This window comes from Dromiciops gliroides, chromosome 6, assembly GCF_019393635.1.
Source record: "Dromiciops gliroides isolate mDroGli1 chromosome 6, mDroGli1.pri, whole genome shotgun sequence".
NCBI lineage: Eukaryota > Metazoa > Chordata > Mammalia > Microbiotheria > Microbiotheriidae > Dromiciops > Dromiciops gliroides.
In genome coordinates, this window is record NC_057866.1 from 20645616 (window position 1) to 20668371 (window position 22756).

A 22756-nucleotide genomic window follows, 5' to 3' on the forward strand; every position below is an offset into this window, starting at 1 on the left:
TTTGTTTTCTATTACACAACTCATTATTTCACTTCTAAAATGCTTCTCTTTGCAAAGGTCAGTAATGCCTGGGGACAGGAACAGTCTGAGAGTAAACCATGAAATCACTAATTTCCTTTGATGTTCTTCAGTTTCTCCTATTTTATTATCTCCTTTTTTTTTTAGTTCTTCTAATCAACCAAGGTAGTATAGCTGATGGCTTCTGTCATTCCTATTTTTTCTCTCTAATATCTGCCAGCAGATCCTTTTTTTTTTTTTTTTTTGGCAGGGCTATGGATGGGTAAGTGACTTGCCCAGGGTCACACAGCCAGTAAGTGTCAAGTGTATGAGGCCGAATTTGAACTCACTTACTCCTCAATCCAGGGCCAGTGCTTTATCCACTGCACCACTTAGCTGCCCCAGCAGATCCTTTTAAAAGCATACACCTAGATTTTAAAATGCTTAGCACAAGTCTGCCAACATATGATACAGATATAAAATAAATTGAATGAGAAATATACCTTTATGCAAACAAAAAGAATGCATATAATGCTGTTATCTGATCTCAGGTAAAGCCTTTTCTATTTTATGCATTTTGAATACCCATGAGAAAAAAAAAAACAAACATTTTATTTTCACAGAGTCAAGGAGTGCATAAATGGGCCATAAATTGTTTCTTATACTTCCCAGAGAAGAGTAGTCTTAGGAAAGAAGAAATAGCTGGTAATTGAATAACATGTATTAGTTCCTACTCTATTCTAAGCTCTGTGGACAATTCGATGCAAGTCATGTCATCAGCTGATGTCATGGTCCTCTTCGACAATGAAGGATAAACAACAACAACAATTACGACTCTATCAACAAGCATGCTTCTTGAAATGTGCTTCTATGGATCTATAGAACGGAAGTAGGTTATTTCATTAGTGTACACAAAATAAAAATTAATTTATCTTTTATAATTCTTGATTTAATTTAAATAGTCACAGTTTTCTCCTCTATTCATTGTTTTGAAAGCTCTTGCCCCCATTACTCAATTTGCTTATTTTGTGATACACATGCACACACATGCATGCACACACACATGTGTGTATACACACATGCATATATAGACACATATGCCAGGAAGATGCTCTATATATGTGAAGTGTATACACACATGTATAAACATATACATACATATATACCTATATACATACATATATGCATACATAGACACACATCTTTATTTCTTTCTATTTATCTATCATCTCTCTATAACCTATCTATCTATCTATCTATCTATCTATCTATCTATCTATCTATCTATCTATCTATCTATCTATCTATCTATCTATCTATCTATCTTAATTGTAGGCATCAAAGAGGCTGGCTGAACCTTACCCCATGGTTGGAGCAGATCTAAAGCACTTGGAGTCAGTCTTATGAAACTCCATAGTTGCTGCACCTGGAACCTGCTTTTCTGACCAGATGTTAACACTCCCCAGCCTCCTCAGACCTCTCTATAGACTTTGGAAATTATGCAAAACAAATTATATAGCAGAATACTGAGTTTGTGCCTTTCCTGAGACACCCTCCATGATGCTATTTTAACCCTTCCCTCTCTGTCCCCCTTGGGCCCTCAAGGACTTCAAGCTGTGTATCTCTAAATTGGAATTGCCTAGCCTTAATTAAAGATTTTCGTTTTTGATTTTTGTAAGCTTTTTTTTAACCTAGGCTGATAGAATATATCAACCATGTCATGTCATGTCATATCATGTCATGTCATATATCCCTTCATTCCAAGCTTATAGAGTACCAGGGATGAAGTCAAGAATGCCTCAGTTGAAATCCAAATTCAGATACTATTAACTCGGAACAAGTCACTTAAAGGATTGTTTTCCTCAATTTTCTCATCAATAAAATGCAGATAATAATAGCACCTACCTTGTGGGGTTGTTGTAAAGACCAAATGAAATAATATTTGTACAGTGTTTATGACAGTGCTTGACACACAATGATTTGAATAAAAAAAACAAAAAACAAAAACAAGAATCGGAGTTTCTGGGTAGGCTAAACAGCAATCAATAAATTGATGGCCAATAACCCCAAGACCCACATTGTAGATCCTAGAGCCTTAAATAACTTTGTTTTTTAGGTTTTTTTTTTGTTTTTTTTTTTTTTGTTTTTTTTTTTAGCGAGGCAATTGGGGTTAAGTGACTTGCCCAGGGTCACACAGCTAGTAAGTGTTAAGTTTCTGAGGTCGGATTTGAACTCAGGTACTCTTGACTCCAGAGCCAGTGCTCTATCCACTGCGCCATCTAGCTGCCCCAAATAACTTTGTAAAAGGTATTGCTCCTGAGAAGGGAAATTAACCTTTATTGGTGGTAATTTAATGCGCAGGTGGACTAGAAGAATTCATTTCCTCCTGCTGAGAACATGGTTTGATCATGAGACTCAAGTCTCCAGCAATCTGAACAACTGAATCCATGTCCATCCAGACCGCTCTGGTCAGTTTTCTCCTTCATGAAATGGGTCACCCTAAACTGCATTGGAGGAGTACAAGGAGGGGGGCTACTTTCCACAGGCTAAAGACTTTTCCAAACTGACTTTCATGTATACTTTAACAAAAGTTAGGTCTTCTAGTCGGGTGGGGTCCTGTCCAAGATTGAATAGCAGGAGTAAGTCACTCCTTGAAGAATAGGAGTAATCTCATCATCAGTAATGTCCTTCAGAGACTGACTTTAAGAAGAGTTGGGACTTAATGAATAAATGGGAGAAAAGACTGGATCACAAATTATTCATTAGTTATTAACATAATTGTATAATAATTTATCTCCATAATAAGCACTACATAAAAGATTGCTATTATTGTTGGCTCTTATATCAAACTTTTAATATATTTTATTTAAATTTTTGAGTTAAAAATTCCATCACTCTCTCCTTCCTTTCCCTCCCCCCTCCATGAGATGGTAAACAATCACATATATTTTTGAGAGAAAAAGAGAAAGAGAGCGAGAGCGAGAGTGAGAGAGAGAGAGAGAGAGAGAGAAATGGAGATAGAGATGGATATGGATATGGATATGGATATAGATATAGATATAGATATAGATATAGACATAGACATAGACATAGATATAGATATAGATATAGATAAAGATATAGATATAGGGATAGGGGTAGGGGTAAGGATAGGGATAAGGATAGGGATAGAAAAATGTAATTATGTAAGACTTTCCATGTCATTTTTTCTAAAACTTGAATAAAAGAAAAAAAAAGGAAAAGAAAGTGAAAAATAACATACTACAGTCAGAATTCTTTCAATATCAGTTATTTCTCTGGAGACAGATAATATGCTTTATCATTAGTCCCTTGGGGTTGTCTTGAATCATTTTATTGCTGAGAATAGTTAAGTCATTCACAGTTCTTAAACAAAAAATATTGCTGCTAATAGGTACAGTGTTTTCCTGGTTCTGTTCACTTCACTATGCATCAGCTCTTGTAAGTCTTTCCAGGTTTTTCTAAAGTCATCCTGCTTGTAATTACTTACAGCAAAATAATATTCCATTATAATCATATGCCACAGCTTAATTAGCCATTCCCTAATTTATGGGCATCCCTTTGATTTCCAATTCTTAGCCATCACAAAAAAGATTTGCTATACATATTTTTGGACAACTAGTTCTTTTCTCTTTTCTGGATGTCTTTGGGATATAGACCTAGCAGTGGTATCCCTGGATCAAAGGGTATACACACTTATATAGCTCTTTGGGCATACTTCCAAATTGCTCTCCAGAATGGCTGGATCATTCACAACTCTACCAACAGTGAATTAGTGTACCAGGCTTGCCACATCCCTTCCAAAATGCAACATTTTCCTCTTTTTTTAAATTATATTGGCCACTCTGAAAATTGTGAGGTGGTACCTCAGAGGTGTTTTTTATCATGAATTTCTCTGATAAATAGTGATTTAGAGCATTTTTCCCATATGACTGTAGGTAGCTTTGACTTCTTTGTATGAAAACTCCCTGTTCATGTCCTTTTATCATTTATCAATTGCATTTTTTATAAATTTGACTAAATTCTCTATATATGTGGGAATTGAGGCCTTTATCAGAGATACATGTTGCAACCCCCCCCACACACACACACACACAGACACACCAAATGTTCTGACTTCATTATAATTTTGGTTGTCTTGGTTTTGTTTGTGCATAAATTTTATATAAGTAAAATGATCTAGTTTACATTTTTCTAATGGTCTTTATGTTTTATTTGGTCCTAAGCTCTCCCATCCATCAATTTGACAGATAAACTATTCCATATCCCCTCTACTTGGTTATGGTATCATCCTTTATGTGGAAATCATTTAAACCTTTTGATATTATTTTAGCATACAGTGTGAGATGTTGGACAATACTTATTTCCTGCCATACTGTTTTCCAGTAATCCCAGCTGTTTTTTAGCAAATAGTGAGTTTTTGTTTCAAAATCTTGATTCCTAGGGGCAGCTAGGTGGTACAGTAGATGGAGCATCAGCCCTGGAGTCAGGAGGACCTGAGTTCAAGTCCGGCCTCAGACACTTGACACTTACTAGCTGTGTGACCCTGGGCAAGTCACTTAACCCCAATTGCCTCACTCAAAAAAAAACAAACAAATAAACAAACAAAATCTTGATTCCTTATGTTTACCATATATGAGACCACTATAGTTATTTACTATAGTGTAGTTCATATGTATTCTGTTCCACTGATTGACCACTCTCAGCTAGTACCAGATTGTTTTGATAATTATCACTTTGTAATACAGTTTGAGATCTGGTAAGGTTAGACCACCTTCTTTCACATTTCTTTTCATTGATTCCCTTGATATCCTGGAGATTTTATATGCCATCTTTATAAATAATTAAAATATTTTATAGCTAACTGAAAATCTATGCTTAATAGTTAGTAGAAGTGATGGAAGTCATCTGAAAATAGCTGACATTTGGACATAATATAGAAAATTATATTGGCAAGGAAGATAGCATGTAGCATGGTGAAACAAAAGAGAGCCTTGGGAAATATTGACTTTTCGGTATCAGGACATGGAAGATAAGCTAAGCCAAAAAAGCTAAAAAATGATAGTGTGCAAAAAGAAAAAAAAGATAGAGAATATGGTGTTGTCATACAAAGCAAGCAGGGAAAATGTTAGCAGTGTTCAAAGGTTGAAGAGATTTAGGAAGAGGAGAACAAAGAGAAGAAATTTTTATGATATAGTCCTCAAGGGAAAACTAAGCAGAGAGCAGTTTGTCTACACTAGTAAGATTGTGATGGGTAATATTATGATTACCTCTAAAATACTAGATTGTGTCTCTATATGAGTCAAATGTATTATTGAGATGAACTCAGATATTAGGAAGAATCAGTTTTGTACATATTTATACCTTCTCTTCTCCTAATTCCCATCACTTAAAATAAATAATGCTGAGGATAAATGGAATACACAGTAGAATTTCTAAAATTTTCATAAGCTATTGGAAGTGAGAAGGGGAGGGACTAGGATCCAAAGTGACAAAGTAGATTTTCTGACATTTTTGTTAATCAAAGAACCTTGGCTGTGCCTGGAAAATTAAAAAAAAAAAAAAGAAAAGAAAAGAAAAAAAAAAGTTGATCTCCCTAGGCACCAAAATGTAGCTTCTCTCTATAATACGGTTTTCCTTTGGCATCTTCAACATGTCTCTGGGAGTTCATCCCCTGGTCATTCACAAACCAATAAATTCAGAGTGATCATGGAGGTTTTCCTGGAAGATAATTTAGTTGAAATGCTCAAAGTGTATTAGTATATATAGCTAGAATGATGACTTTGAATACCTGATGTCTTATTCTTTGGATTCCAAAACAGGGAGAAAAAGAATTAGTACAAAATGAAACTCATTATGTAAAAGACTACCTTCTAGTTGAAAAAAAGAAATTTGGGATGAAATATACATGCATCATACTTCCTTTTGAGATATTGTGTTAATCCATATGTGCCCGCATTCACTACCCTGGCAGAAATCCATGATTTCAGGTACCAGATATGTTTTTTGTGAGAGATCATCACCCAGGTATGTATATTACTTTAATATAGGACAAATTCAAGATTCCCACTTTCATTTACACATATACGATATTTCCATATTTATCTGCTTCCTTAATCCTTTTTTCTGTGTGTTAAGCTACTGATACCAAACCTTGACTCTATTTTGATGCTATTTCCATTCCTAACATTTCAAGGAGCTAAATAGACTAAGGAAACACACACACACACACACACACACACTCACATGCACACTTAGTAATCAATCACCCTTCTAAAAATCTGACTCAATTTAAATTTCCAGCACTATCATTCTCCTCTTAAACTCACTTAGCTTCCCAGCTGTACCCCCAGAAACTTATCAAATTTCATTACTAGAGCGTATGATAAAGGTCTTCAGCTGAGGAGTGAATGGGTTTGCACTGATTGCTTCATTCAGAAGTTAGGAGGACAGTGTTTTATAAATCTAGAAAAATTAAGGAAATGTGACCTATTTTAATTCCTTTTATGCAGCAGTTTATTATTTTCCACATCATTTGGGATGGTTGGCTATTAGATAAATGTTGTTTCTATAGTGTAATTAAAATTATATATTATATTTATTAAAGCCCTTTCTCTTATACTATTTTATCCGACCCTCATAAAAGGTGAGATGGGCAATAGATAAAACTGAAACATAGAGATATTCTGTTATGCTCCCAAAGTAACATGAAAAATTTTTCCGTAGTGAGCAGGCAAGAAGGCAGAGAGAGTAAGGGGGAAATAAAAGATAAAGAAAGGAGAGGGAGAGAAAGGGGAAGAGATAGGATGTAGAAGGGAAGAGAGAGAGGCAGATAAAGAGAAACAAACATAGAGACAGAGGAGAACCAGAAAAGGGAATAGAGATCTAGTGAATACAAAATGGGGGAGCATAAAAACAGTCAAAATTAATAGACTGAAGGATGGAAAAAGGATGCTGCTCTTTCCTTCTCTTTTGGTCACATTTCTGCTGAACACCAATTGCCCAGAAACTTGCCAAAAATTATTCCCACCCTGGCTCTCAAGAGAACTTCAGTATTTCCATCTCTGAAATGCATTAGTCTCTCTCATACCTTGCTACTTGAGCTCATTATAATCATCAGAGGTCCCACTGATTCCTCCTTCTATGACTTCCTTTTAGAAATGGCAATAATGTTTTTAAAGAATTTTTAGAAATCCTTGTATAGTGTTTCTTAAAATCTTCTTTGAGTCATCTTATTTTTAGCCTGCTCCTGCCTTGCTATGCTTTGTGGCTTTTTTTGCTTTTCTTATTTGGATAATTTCAATCCAATTTTTAAGACATTAATAAACTACTTGACTCTATTAATTGGTTGTTAATTTTCTTTTGGGAATATGTCATTTTCAGTCATATTATTATATTTTGTGATGTACATTTTCACTAACTAATGACTATATTTGATTTAACTGCACTTTGTAAGATGGAATACTGATATTTTAAATTTCTTGTGTTTTTTTCTTACCCTATAGCCATATTCAATTTAATTATGTTTTGATTTACCTTGCACAATGTGTGGCACTGGGGACAGTATTTTTTTTATTGAATTGCTACCCTATTTTGTAGAATTTTAAACTAACCATGCTATTGAATGTTATCCTGAAACTTGATGACATAGACAAAAATTAATTTAAATCATGAAAAAAAATAGAACGTACATTTAATTGTGGAAAACATCCTTCTGATAACTAAATTGAAAACAAGCTGGTATCCTAGATCTAAAAATATTATGACTAGAATTATAGATATATATTTTGTTTCCATGATAAATTTGAGATGATTTTGTATTTCCAATGAAATATAAATGTAATTTTTATGTTCTGTATGATTTCAGATGAATTATTTTTATTCCTGCATACTCATCACCTACTCCAAATACATCAAAATGCAGAACAATGTCACTGAATTTGTTTTTTTGGGACTGTTCACGAACAAGGAAATGAAGATTTTAAGTTTTATATTCTTCTTGCTATGTTATTTAGCAATCCTCTTGGGGAACTTTATCATCTTCATTACCATTTCCTATAGTTATCTGATTCAACAACCTATGTATTATTTTCTCTGTCACTTGTCTCTTATGGATTTGGGCTATACATCCACTATCATCCCCAGGTTGATTAGGGACTTAGTTGCCAAAAGTAAAACCATCTCCTACAATAGCTGCATGACTCAGCTTTTCAGTGCTCATTTACTGGGTGGTGTTGAGATGTTCATCTTGGTATCAATGGCCTTTGATCGCTACATAGCCATCTGTAAACCATTACACTACCTGATAATTGTGAACCGGAAGAGATGTAACTTACTTATTCTGCTTGCCTGGGTTGTGGCCTTTTGGCATTCCATTGCTCAGCTACTCTTGATTCTTAGTTTACCATTCTGTGGCCCTAATCAGATTGATCACTACATATGTGATGTTAAACCCCTCCTGCAACTGGTTTGCATGGACACAAGTATTGTTAATATCTTAGTCATTGCAAATACTGGGATGGTAGCATTGGTTACATTTTTGGTCTTGTTGTCATCTTATATTGTCATATTATATAACCTTCGAACATGCTCATCAGAGGGTAGGAGAAAAGCTCTTTCTACTTGTGGTTCCCACATCATGGTTGTGGTCCTTTTCTTTGTGCCTTGTATCTCCACGTATGTCCCTCCACCCAGAACTGGCAATAATGACAAGGAATTTTCTGTGTTTTATACAGTGATTGCACCTATGTTGAATCCTCTCATTTACACACTGAGAAATGCAGAGATGAAGAATGCAATGCAGAAGGTGTGGTCCAGAAAATCATCATTATTATTCAACTTAAACATATGAATGTTAATTTGCCTTCCCTCCCTCTCTACACACCCACACTTGGGATGCTAGTAAAGAATTGAGCACTTGTCATCAAATTGTGAGGAATAAATGCTATCTTGAAAAGTCTATTCCTTTCTAGTTGATAATAAAGGAAAAATTAATTACTAAACATAATATATATTTCTTTCTATATGCCAAGCACTGTGATCAGGAATGGAGATGCAAATGAAAACTCCGGGTTTTCTCCTTTCTTCAAGAAGTTTATGTAATAACGTTGGTGATTACATAAATAGGAGAATGGTGGCCAAGGAAGGACGCTTTGGTTCAAAATATTTCAGATATTGAGGGATGTCCTAGAGGAGAGGAGTGGCACTCTTTATCCAGGAATAATAGCAGACTTTATTTGATCATGGTTCATTGTTGGGTGAACTTGCATCTAGTAACTGACTGATATTTTACCCACTTCCTAATGTTCTAATAAACTGAGAAACCAATGTAATGTATTGGCTATGACCTTTAAGGACAGATCCTTCTTGTTGTATTCATTGGTGAACATCCATCACGTGAGAATAAAAAACAAGCACTCACAGAGTGGTAAAAATATCTATGGTCCTCACAGCAGACTTTACCTCACAATACTTCTATGTTACAAAGCTACATACTACTTCCTCTTTAAACCATTCTAAAATATCTTATTGTATATGTTTTAAAAAATAGTAAAGAGGTGTGAGCAGAGATGAGCATTCATAATGGTAACATTATCACCCTTGCTTACAGTCTTCACATAGAGTTGGGGAGTTATTTTAATTTAAAAAAAAATATGTCCCTCTCAGAATATATAGAAAAATGTTTTTTTCCTTCCTCCCATTATAGATCAACTGCATTACCATCACTTCTTAAGGGCAGTGATTATGCCAGTTGTCATGACGGGCAGTAAAGCCATATTAATTTCCAATGATTTCTACCTATGTCAAAGTCATATGGATTTAGAAAAGTTGGGTGGAGGCAAACTGAATCCAAAAATTGGTGAGACAGTTTTGTTCATTCCCATTGATTTGATTTGTTATAACAAATAAGATTGGCTCCTTCCCTAATGGAATGAACATTTTCCCCATTTATCAGGACTGTTCTGCATCCATACCTATTAAAAAAATGACTGTGTTGTGGATGGTGGGTGTGTTGAAGTTTTGCCTCATGATAATTCCCCTGAAACAGGTTCAGCTCTTCTTGGGCCATGAACAAGAAAACAAGCAAACAACAAAAGCAAAAAACCAGAATCCTTCCCACTGGGAAATTAGCACTTTGCAAATCACAATCCCAAAATCATTAATAGACTCACTGTAGAACATTGGTTTATTTGAGAAATCTTTAACCAGTAGTAGTTTTATCTATAGACACTTGGCCATAGAACATATTTAAATAAAGGAATCCTTGGAATCTAAAAAAAATGTGGCTGGCAGTGTAGGGAAATTTAGAAGCTTATTGCCTTTCATAAGCAAGTGGCTTTAGAGAATAGAAAATAAAAATTGAGTCAACCCAAAAGAACATATGATTGTAATGTTCTTTAGAATAACTAACCTATCTGTGTAAATGTATTGTTTTTATTTCAACTTTATCCTCTCTTAATACCAATTATAGTGGTTATTATTCTCTTTGTTAAGTAAATTCATGTACATGGAAAGGGGGCATATGTTAACTGTATAAGGAATACAATCATAGATTTAAAAAAATACTCTCTAGATTTTGGTAAGCATTAAAACAACATTTGATAATGGATAGAGGATTGACCTTGGACTCAGGAAAATAAGGCTTTAATTTCTTCTGACAATTTTGCCTTGCGGGCCCATGGCCAAATCATTTTACCCCTTTAAGGCTCAATTACCTTATCTGTAAAATGTGACCAATATCTCTGACAAGATTATGTAAGGTGCTATGGAAACTCTAAAGTTTATACAAAAATGTGAGCTTTTATTATTGGGAAACAGAAACCTTCAACTATTTCATTGACAGCTATCTGTGCCTGCTTTGAATTCCATATCAATTTTGATTTAGTATTTATATCAGAAGGAATCTGAGAAATGGAATAAAAGGAGCTACTTCATACAATTGTTGTGAGGATCACATAAGAAAATACGAAGTAAGTTCTTGATATACTTTAATGTTCTGTATAAATATAAGCTGTTTTTAGATAAAGATTGACAAACTGTATGACCACAAATCCAGGAAGAATTTTCTTCATATCCCACCACCGAATCATACTGTCTTTTTGAGTCTGGAGGAGTCAATTCATGTTTAGGTTTCCAAGAATTTTCTAAGACCATGTGTTACAAAGAAGGTGCCAAACTGAACTGCTAGAGGTAGTGTCTTTAATTCAAAGTTCTAGTCTATTCCAATAAATACACAGATCAAATCATCATTTTCCTCCTCATTGTTATTATTTTACAGATGAAGAAATTTGTGCTAGAGAGTAGAAATTTTTTACAAAGATGATATGTGTGTTCATATGTGTGCATGCATTTATTTATGTATGCATGTATATATGTAGATATACAAACACATGTAAATACATACACATAGATGCATATATTTGTGTGTGCTTGTATATACACACTATATTTCTATGTGCATATATGTTGAAGTTAGGTAGTGTCTGGAATAAGTAAAATAATCTAGACAGCCTTTAGAATAATATATGGATGAAGTGATGAGTTCCTTGACTTGAGTATATCCATAGGGTTGGAAAACAAAGAAGAAGCCTAAGAAACAGTTTAAAAAATAAACAATACTCAGTGAATAGAAGTGAGGAGACATACCACAAACATAAATACATACATACATACATACATACACAGATATCAGGAAAAAAACAAAATTGTTGGCCAATGTTTCAGGTTAGTAAAGTTTCTTGGTGGTAACATGAAAATAATTGAGAAAATGAAAGCGTTTGAGGGAGGAAAAGACAGTATATTCTGTATTTGGGTTATTATTATTTTTTTAGTGAGGCAATTGGGGTTAAGTGACTTGCCCAGGGTCACACAGCTAGTAAGTGTTAAGTGTCTGAGGCCAGATTTGAACTCAGGTCCTCCTGACTCCAGGGCCAGGTGCTCTATCCACTGTACCACCTAGCTGCCCCTGGGTTATTATTTTTTAATAAAGGAACTTGGGAAAACTGCTCACATCAAGAAAAGGATGAAGTTTGGCTAAGGGATTAGGAATAATGATTTTGAGCTGTCGGTGGAGACTTGAAGATGAAATTATTCCATGATGGTATGGATACGGAAACCAAAAATTGAGGAAAAGGAGAGGGCCAGAAAATTAAAAATAGTAAAGGAGTGAGAAGATAAGGAAGAGAAATAGAAATTGGGAACAAAGGTTAACAACCAAAAGAGTATAAGAGAAGTCAGGAACTGAATCTGAATTGTGAGGGTCAATGGATTTCAATTTGAACCAGCTCCATGATGATGTCCCAGACAAACATGTCTCCAGCTAAGAATGAGCCCAGCTTATTTTGATTAATTAATAAACTGTTTTGGTATTTTTTACACTCCTATGGAAATTACATACTATTATATACTATAGATTTAACAGTGTTTAAGTCGATTGCTCCCATGTATAGATCCTGTGGGGTGACAACTCCACTTTCCGCCTACTATTGTTTAATTTGTGTTATTCATTCTTATCACAAGTTCTACGGGAATAAGTTCTACGGGAATTGGGTGATGTCTCATTATGTGTCACGAAATTGTCAATATTTCTCTCATTGATCATTCAATTACCTTTTATTCACAATTCCTATTTATTTAATATAATTTATTAAACAAACTGAATAAACTAATTTTATCATATTTACATGATCTCTTTTATCAGTAATCCATCCAATTAAAAGTACATAGATACATAGATACATACACATACATATATACATATACACATATATAATAAGTTAAACTTGTAGCTGGTTTTATGAAAAAAATAAAATAGATGAACAATTGGACAATTTGGTTGCAAAAAGGAAAACCAAAAATACATAGTATCAACATTGAATGTATTAAGAATGAAATGGGTTTTGTTTATATTTTTTTAAATTAACTTATTTTTGCTATTAGACCAATGATTGGTAACACAAGTTCTTTAAATTCTTTGAGTTTAGAGATCCTTTATTTTCCTTAGTTTTTTTTTCTTTTGTTTGTTTGCTTGCTTGTGGTTTTAATTTTTTCTTTACAATAAATTTTTTGTTCTTTATTATAAAATAAAACTATGCATGACAAAATGGGGTATCAGTCAATTTCAAAATTTCTCTATGTGAAAGAATTCTACTAAACTTTGCAGATAGCAAAAGAGATAAAAAACAGTCCCCACTTTCAATGAGATTACAATCTAATGATCTAGTGTCACAGGGTTTATCCTTGTATTATTATATTTGAAAATAACATACATTTCAAAAGAAAAATGAGAAAAGGACAAATAATGCCAAAAATCAGTATATTTCCAGTAAGGCACAGAAAGTTATGTGACTCCACAAGTAACAACAGCAATAGTATTATAGAGTAGAGGACTCTTGATGTACTGTTGTATATTCTTTACTTTTAAACCCAATTTCAATTGAGAATTTAAATAAAATGATGAATACTTTTCAGTGCATGAATTTGCTTGCCCAAAGGTCACATAAAGGCCATAATTATTTTTATGAAGAAAAAAACTTGACATCAAATTATGAAACCATTAAAACTGGAAGAGATCCTCATATTTCAAAATGTGAGGTCTTTTTGTGAAAAGATTTCTTAATCCAAAATTTAGAAGATTTCCAAATCTTGCATCAGCCTTGAACAAAATGATATTCTTGATTTACCTAATGTGATTGTTTACCTAGAAAGCTTCATTCACTTTATGAAAGGCTTTAGTAAAAACATATACACTTCAAAAGGTAAAATGTCTTTTTGTCCTTGGAGGAGAAAACTGATATATATATATATATATATATATATATATATATATCTTTTAACATGTCACCAAGGAATTGAAAACTCTGATCTGCAAAGGATAGAATTTACACATTTTTTTGTATAACCAACTCAATTTGTTATCCTCTAAATACAAGGAGGTTTCTTAATTTGTGATTCACTTTTAGAAACAAAAAGGCTGTTGATATTTCAGAAATGCTGTTTTCTTCCATGAAAAGAAAACTTTCATAACCTTTGTTTGAGTCCCTTAAATGTTTCATGATACTTTTTGTCACTTTATTGAAAAAATGAGAGAACTCATGTAATTATCAATATATATTTATGTTCAGATTGCAATGGCAACAAACAATCTAAAATAAGGTTAGTCAGCAAGCATAAGCATCATCAGCTTAAGTAGCATCAAATTTTTGGATCATTGAATTTTTAACAGATTTTGCAAGAAAAGGGATGTGTGTATATACATTATACATGGGTATATTATATGTATACATATACATACATCTATACATACAGATACACACATATATGTTAGTATATATAAACATATGCATGCATATCCATTTATAGATATATTCTAGTATATAGAACTTCATTCTCTTTCAAGATCACAACTTGAAATTGTTCAAACTAAAGGAAGATTTTTTTAAGTCACCTGGACCATTTTAAAAAGAAGGATTTTATTCATTGTTTAGCTTAACTTGTAAATATTTCTAACCAAACTAATTAGATAAATCTTTCTATTCAAGATCCAGAATTCAGCCTTAAGGATATCAATTTACAAACTCACAATTTTGCTAAACTACTAATATGGAAGAAAAAACTATAAAGCATCTTTACAAAATTTAAAATGCAAAAGGAAACATTTTACCAAGTTGGAGAAGAAATTGGATATCCTTTGTCAACTTCGTTAAAAAGATAAATCTATAAATAAGAAGAATCTTTTCAGATTTCTTGCATAAATCATCTTGATTTGGGGGCATCTAGATGGTGAACTGGATAAAGCATTGGCCCTGGGTTCAGGAGGACCTAAGTTCAAATTTGGAGTCAGACTAAACTAGCTATGTGACCCTGGGCAAGTCAATTAACCCTCATTGTCCAGCCCACCCATCCCCAAAACAATATTGATTTTGATGGTGTTGAATCATGTTAACTAATTTATATCTTTTATGCATAAATTATTTTGGTCACATTCCAAAATAATAATAGTAAAGGAATCATTGATCTTTTTGTCAAAAGGAACAAACAAAAAACTCAGTATAATTGGAGTTCAATTTAAAAATATTTTGAGAATTGTTATATTTTAGATAGAATCCAATATTCACCTTATAAATCTAGGTATTGTTAAGGGCTAAAATTCTAGCTAAACTGTCTAAAATATCTAATGAGTGGTCGCCAATAAATTATAAACTTTAGCAAGAGTTAGACTTTTAAGCATTTATTAAGGAGAATAAGAATTTGGTAAAGAGAGAGAAAAAGGCCTAGATTTCTATCTATTAAAGGGAGAGCACATTTCTAGCTCCCTTCTCCACCAGAGTCCAGAGCAAAAGAGAGCGAGACTGAGCGCCAGTCTCTTCCTTCCTCCTCCCACTAGCCCGCGTCACTTCCTGACTCCTGGTCTTGCCCTCAAAGACCTTCCCTTCATGGGCAGAACTCCTCTACAGTAAGTATCCAGCAGGTGGCGTTATTCCAATCGTTACAGTCCCCCCTGTTGTTCCTCAAGAAACAAAATGTTTCCTTGACGGAACAGTAAAAACAATATGATAACTATTGCTAACTAATAATATGTGAACAACAATATAGAAAAGGAAGAGAGGAAAGTTTTGTCCAGAGGGGCGATTTTTTTTTTGTCCTCATGAACCGACGCTTTGACATTAGTCTTGCAAAGGGAGGGCCTCTGCAGAGAATACATGTTACAGATGGTGTATATTATAACAGAAAAGAGAAAAAAAACCAACAAAAAGAACAAATCAAAACTGTTCATTTAAAGTCTCTGAAAGTCTTTTCTCAGATGTCCTCTAGGTGTAGTCGTGGAATGGAAGTCTTTTCAGGGGTTGATGTGTGGATGCTGGTAATCAGCCAGGAAAATTTCCTACAAAATTGAGCTTAACACAACTTTAAAATAGCTTTGTCAATAATCAAATCAAACAATGAAAGTTCTCAAAAACATGTCTAAGGGAATTCAGAATCTTAGTTGTTACACATGAAACATATAATAAAACAAAAATTGAACCATTCTTTAAAATTTAATATTACTATAGTCCCCCCCTTATGGAGGGTAATTGAGAAGACAATTGCTGCGATATTAATTATTAAAAATAATTTTTATCTTTGTTTCATCACTTTTTGCATCATCTGCCTAATTATCCTCATGCCATTATGAGAAATTAGAAAATCTAATATAATTGGTAACAGGTGTCAAGGCCAAATTCAACACTGTATTTATCATGACACCTGAGATAATTATGGGGGTTACCATAAAAGAACAGAGAAATGATAGGATATGAGCATTCCCACACTTGAGCAATATATACTGCCCATACAGTATGCCAGGCTTAAAATAGGTGGATGGAATATACGTCCATGCCACCGAACATATTGGAGGAAACTGAGTCAGACTTAATCAGATGCATGGGATTGAGATGTCCATGGCATCAGGCATATAGGAGGGAGCATAGAAGCCAGGTGTAGAAGTGAGATGGGTGGGATGAATACTTCCAGCCATCTGTACAATATTGTGGGGAAAAAGAGAATAAAATATTAAACCAAGAGAATCCAACCTCAACATTTGTCAAAAGCCGTTCCCTCGGCCATACCTTGACTTCATGCATGTCTCTCCCCTCATGTGACAGTTCAGTGTCTGCTCTTGCATGTATTCCTCTTGTGATTGGATGGCATCTTGGCCAACTGGCATCTGATAACTCAGAATAAAGGTAATTAGTGTCTTAAATGATAAGTTCCCATAATCCAAGTCTCATATGGATTTAAAAATTGAGGATAATAAATGATTGCAAAAAATGTGAATACATCTTGACTCAGAACACAATATATAGTTATGCAACAATTTCAAATAATATCTTTTTTTTTACTTAGTATACAATTACTTTTGTGAAAAATCTGAACATATTTAAATACAAGTTAAAGCACAACAGAATCTCAAAGAAAACTTTTTTTTTTGAAAAAAGAAAACTTTTACAAATGTTCCCCTCTTTTTTTTTTTTTTTTGGAATGTGCTTTACTTCTAGAATCAATTTACACTTGCCATGGCAAACAATTTGCTAGGGAAATGCTTTAAAGAGTTTGATCAAATAATCAGTTGAGAAAAAATAACAAAAACAAACAACTCAGAATATGGGAGCACAATACTCCTAGAATTAACATTGTATAATAAAATCAAAAACATCTTGCAATGTTTCAAAATTAGATAGACAAATGAATAGAAGAAAATACACATGGAACAATAAAATACAGTGAAATTCAAACTAAGGAAATCTAAATGAATATGAACTTAATATTAATAAGAGTATTACAAAATATAAACTTGATCACATGATTATAAAAAGCTTTTACAAATATTCTCCTTGTTTTAAAAACTAAGTATAAAACACAATCTCAAAAGCATGAAAATCTCTATGAAAATAAACCCATACCATTAATTTCAAAATGTAGGTGTAATAGCATAGAAATCCTATGTAACCTCTGAACTGACATTAATACTCTGAGTGAATTCAGAACACTTTTGATTCCGATATCTAAAATCCCCAACACTCATATCAATACCTTGCTGCTTACTTCTACATTTCTCTAAAATATATACCCTTCCATGGCAAAAGAAGCAGAGTCTTGAACTATGTTGATGATTGTCATTCTTATTCAGCTTAAGTTTTTCTTCTTTAACCCCTCTATATTGTCTGTCAGTCTTTTCACCATACAAATGCTTTATAAGATTACTAATTAAAGACAAAAGCAGGTTAGCAAAATTATGAACAAATCGAGCATATCTGGAATTTAAAGGGTTTTCTAAAGTTGTCTCAGAAGCACAGCCAGGCTGGGGAAGGGCTGAGCCTGAAGCTGCAAATGTAGTTAGAGAAAGTTGCGCATGAGCATTAGATCTCTGGACTTCCCAGGCAGGGGAAGCAATGGGCTTAGCCATGGGAGGAGTAGAGGGTGGGGTCTGGAGAGGAGGGGAGGGACCAGCACAATTTGAATCACACTTGATTTTGAACTCAGGCCTGGATTCCTCTTCCCCCACCTTGCCTCCAGGTGCTAGGGGATTAAAAGCTTCTAGAGGGTGGGTCATTGCCTCCAGGCATGCAAAATTAAAGCAACAATTAGTGTTAGAACTGGGAAAAGCTGCGGGAATCTCTTCAGGTTTCTCTGAAAAAGCATGGTTGGGAGAGGGAGAGATATTTCCTTGTGTGAGTAAGTTGCTGGCTCTTTTAACAAAAATAAAAAGAAAAATAGAAAATCCACAAAAACAAAGCATTAACATGATCTTATCTCCCATTTGTCTGGTTAAACAGACCAAAATCAAAAATAGGATAATTAGGGAGTTTAAAAGGTCCATTCGAAAAAATTCAAAGGAAAAACACAACCAGTACACCAGTACTTAGCAGTTAAAGGGAGAGGGAGGGGAAATTTCTTACCCAACCAGCAGATCAGAAGAAGACTGAGGGTTAGCTTTCCTCTTCGTGGTCAGCCATCTGTTAAGGGCTAAAATTCTAGCTAAACTGTCTAAAATATCTAATGAGTGGTCGCCAATAAATTATAAACTTTAGCAAGAGTTAGACTTTTAAGCATTTATTAAGGAGAATAAGAATTTGGTAAAGAGAGAGAAAAAGGCCTAGATTTCTATCTATTAAAGGGAGAGCACATTTCTAGCTCCCTTCTCCACCAGAGTCCAGAGCAAAAGAGAGCGAGACTGAGCGCCAGTCTCTTCCTTCCTCCTCCCACTAGCCCGCGTCACTTCCTGACTCCTGGTCTTGCCCTCAAAGACCTTCCCTTCATGGGCAGAACTCCTCTACAGTAAGTATCCAGCAGGTGGCGTTATTCCAATCGTTACAGTATGAAACCTTTTAATCACATACTTATTTAAACAAACTTTTATATGTATATGTATAGATAAATGCACATATACACATATATCTATATATGTATAAATCATATTAATTTATATATTAAGGAATTGAGAATTTCAACATCTGTATCAAAAGCATAAAAATAATATGCATATAAGTCTGACATCTGCATGTTTCCTGGTCAAAGATAATGCAACAATTTTGTATTCTATTCCTTTACAGTCAACACCAGATTTCACACTAATATTCCTTTAAAAATACAATTTAACTTGTTTGTATTTAGGTGTATTATTAAATATTTTAATAAAAATACATACCCCATCACAACTTAAATATTTTGATAGTCATTTCAATATGTTTTTTAATTGTCTCTATTTTATTTCATGCCTTGTAAAACATTATTCTGAGTAATTCATAGGCTTTTATAGACTGCTGGTAAAATTCCATGATGCAAACAAACAACAAAAAAGTTAAAAATCCCTGAAATAGGATCCTAGATCTAAAAGATAAATGTGCCCTTGAGATTACCCAGACCAAGCCTATAATTTACGACATGCAGTATATGAGGCCCAGAGAAATTAAGCCACAGAGGTGTTAAACATCAGAGCCTGAATTCAAGCAGATTCCATGGTTCCAAGTTCAGTGTTTTCTACAACACCAAGTTACTTAGACATAGGTGAATATAGTGAGTCATTTGGTGTGACCCCATTTGTGTTTGTTTTTCTTGGCAGATACTCTGGAGTGGTTTGCCGTTTCCTTTTCAAGGTCATTTTACAGATGGGGAAACTAAAGCAAACAGGGTGAAGTGACTTGCTCAGTGTCACACAGCATTTCAGATAACTCTCTCTTCCACTGACAATTTCCTCATTAATCTTCTGATAGCCCCAGAATGGGTACTATTTGGAAATCAAGTGTCAGATTCAACCTAGAATGTTTAGTGTACACAATGGAAGTTAAAAAGTCATAAAGGAATATGTGCTCAAATTATTCTACCACTGATTTATATAGAATGGGTACTGATAAACAAGAAGCTAGGGGCAGCTAGGTGGCACAGTGGATAAAGCACTGGCCCTGGATTCAGGAGGACCTGAGTTCAAATCCAGCCTCAGACACTTGACACTTACAAGCTGTGTGACCCTGGGCAAGTCACTTAACCATCATTGCCCTGCAAAGAAAAAAACAAAACAAAAACAAACAAACAAAAAATAAACCCAAGAAGCTAGAAATGAAGAGTTCATGGTAAATTTTGCAACCTATTAAACTATATCCTCACATACATAGACTATTTGTGAAAACCTCTTACTTGATTTGAGTTTCCGGTCATGTGAAGCACAGACAGTTGTGGGGTCAATTGGAAGAGGCCTACAGAATAATTCCAGAAGAATACATATACACAAAAACATTCATGTAAATACATAGATTATTTACATATATATTACATATATGTATATTGTTAATGGAAGTAAAATGGTATGTCTGATAGAAGGTGATATACTAAGCCTTGTATTTTAAATCAGAAAATTGAGATGTAATAAATGTCTAAAAATAATATAATTTGGGAGAGAAAAAGTATACGGACAACACAAAAACTTGACATTCACAGTTAACCTCCCCCACAAGATAATGTACTTGTCTATATTTTTCATCCCTATAATCAAGCCCATCGCCCTGCCTGTACTCCAAGACTGATATTTTCCTAAGCATGCAAGACCTCACATAGAAGTTTTTAATATTAAAATTACATTTGCATAGCTAGCCCTTTCATCCTTCCGTAAAATATCACAAGAACCAAATTAATGAAATTGATTTAGATTTCCTTTCCCCAAAATCTTTTGCCACCATACCTTTCTCATGGCATTTTTTATTTCAGTATTTCTCAGAGTATAGATTAAGGGGTTGAACATTGGAGCAATGATGGTATAAAATAGAGCAAACACTTTATCCTCTGGATAAGTAGTAGGAGGTCGAAGGTAGGAAAAAATTGCAGGTACAAAAAACAAGACCACAACTGTGAAATGAGACCCACAGGTGGAGAGAGCTTTCCACCGCCCTTCAGCTGTATGTGTGCGTAGGGTCCATAGTATAATGGCATAAGAAACAAATAAGATTACAAAGATCACCAAGACAATTATACCTGAATTGATGACAACAAGAACACCAGTGGTATAAGTATCTGTGCAGGCAATTTTCAGTAAGGGGAAGATGTCACAGAAATAGTGATCAATTTCATTGGGGCCACAGAAGGGTAACTTGAGAGTCATGGTCAACTGAGGAAAGGAGTGAGCGTCCCCACCAGCCCAAGCCACTAAAACAAGAAGGTTGCACTTCTTCCTGCTCCTGATGACCATGTAGTGGAGAGGTTTACAGATGGCAACATAGCGGTCAAAAGCCATTGCAGTCAGAATAAAGACCTTGATACTGCCAAAGAAGTGCATAGTGAAGCTTTGGAGCATACAATAACCATAGGAGATGGTTTTTCTTTCAGTTAGTAGATCCCCAATTAATTTTGGTGTAATGCTCAAAGTAGAATAGATGTCCATAGAAGACAAGTGACTGAGGAAATAGTACATTGGTTGGTGGAAAAGATGACTGCAATGGATAGAGATGAGGATTACAAGGTTTCCTATGAGGAGACTGATATAACAGAATAAGAAAAAGATAAAAGAAAACATCGGTATGTGTTGGTCATAGGAAAGTCCAAAGAGAACGAATTCTGTGACATTGTTTTCAGCTCCCATTTTAGTTTTGGTATATTCAGGATTAAGTCCTATATCTGAAATTAGAAGAAATATTATTTTAATGTAGGCATATTCATGTGAAATATATTTTACTCATTATGGTCATGATCATTTTCATTATTTTTGTTTGTTTTTGTTTTTTTGTTTGTTTGTTTTGGTTTTTTTTGGAGGGGCAAAGCAGGTTGTGACTTCCCCATGGTCACACAGCTAGAAAGTGTCAAGTGTCTGAGGCCAGATTTGAACTTGGGTACTCCTGAATCCAGGGCCAATGTTTTAACTACTGTGCCACTTAGATAACCCCCATTTTCATTATTTTTATGAAATATATCAGGAATGTCCATAGGTAGGGAACTAGACCAGCAATCATTTGAGACAATACCAGGAGCTTAAATAGAATAAATTGTGGATGCTTACACTGAAGAGGATAATGTAGGCATTTCATGGTAACTGTCTTCAAATATTTGACAGGCTATCGTATGGGAAAGAATTCACACACATACATACATGCAACACACAGGTGCATACCTGTAGAAATGCATGTGCAAACATACGCATATGAGGATACATACAGGTAAATGTGTTTATAGATATATGCATAGGCCTGATATACATATGTATATTGAAAAAGAGAAAATGAGCTTAAGCTCAATGAAATAAATTATTTTCTAATATGTATTCATACATGTGTACATATATACATAGATATTTACATAGATATATGTATATATAAATATATTTTGATAATGTTTTAAACTAAGCTTATGTTCTTTCTCTTTCAATATACTTATGTGTATTATGCCTATATGTATATATGTTTTTCTATATGGATGTGAGTGTATATAAAATAGTATATAAATATATGTATACATATATGTTTACATGTATATATAAGTATATAACTATATATTTATCTCTGTGTATATCTATATCTATTTATATCTCTATCTATATCACTATCTGTCTATCTCTCTATATCTCTATCTATTTATATCTATGTCTATGTCTATATCTACACACACACACATACACACTCTGTGTGTGTATACTCTGTACAAAAGTAAAACTGGATGCCTAGTGATATAATTTATTTTTCCTCATAACAGGCTTTCAGGTTTTTTTGTTTGTTTTGTTTTG

The 22756-nt window shown here is 34.0% G+C and overlaps 2 protein-coding genes across 2 annotated transcripts; one reads left to right on the forward strand and one right to left on the reverse strand.

Moving 5' to 3' along the window:
• The first annotated feature begins 7933 nt into the window (after positions 1-7933).
• Positions 7934-8866, forward strand: LOC122731916 (olfactory receptor 4P4-like). The gene has a single exon (XM_043972164.1). It carries the CDS (start codon positions 7934-7936, stop codon positions 8864-8866), a length of 933 nt encoding a protein of 310 aa, XP_043828099.1.
• A 4858-nt stretch (positions 8867-13724) lies between these two features.
• On the reverse strand, positions 13725-21622 carry LOC122732853 (olfactory receptor 4P4-like). Its single transcript, XM_043973254.1, has 2 exons — positions 20721-21622; positions 13725-13731 (listed from the first exon to the last, which is right to left on the reverse strand). The coding sequence occupies exons 1-2, from the start codon at positions 21620-21622 to the stop codon at positions 13725-13727; spliced, it is 909 nt and encodes a 302-aa protein (XP_043829189.1).
• Positions 21623-22756: the final 1134 nt, after the last annotated feature.

What these genes read in the sequence shown, in the direction of transcription:
- LOC122731916 (XM_043972164.1), top strand. Translation starts at nt 7,934, where the DNA reads ATGCAGAACAATGTCACTGAATTTGTTTTTTTGGGACTGTTCACGAAC.
- LOC122732853 (XM_043973254.1), bottom strand. Translation starts at nt 21,622, where the DNA reads ATGGGAGCTGAAAACAATGTCACAGAATTCGTTCTCTTTGGACTTTCC.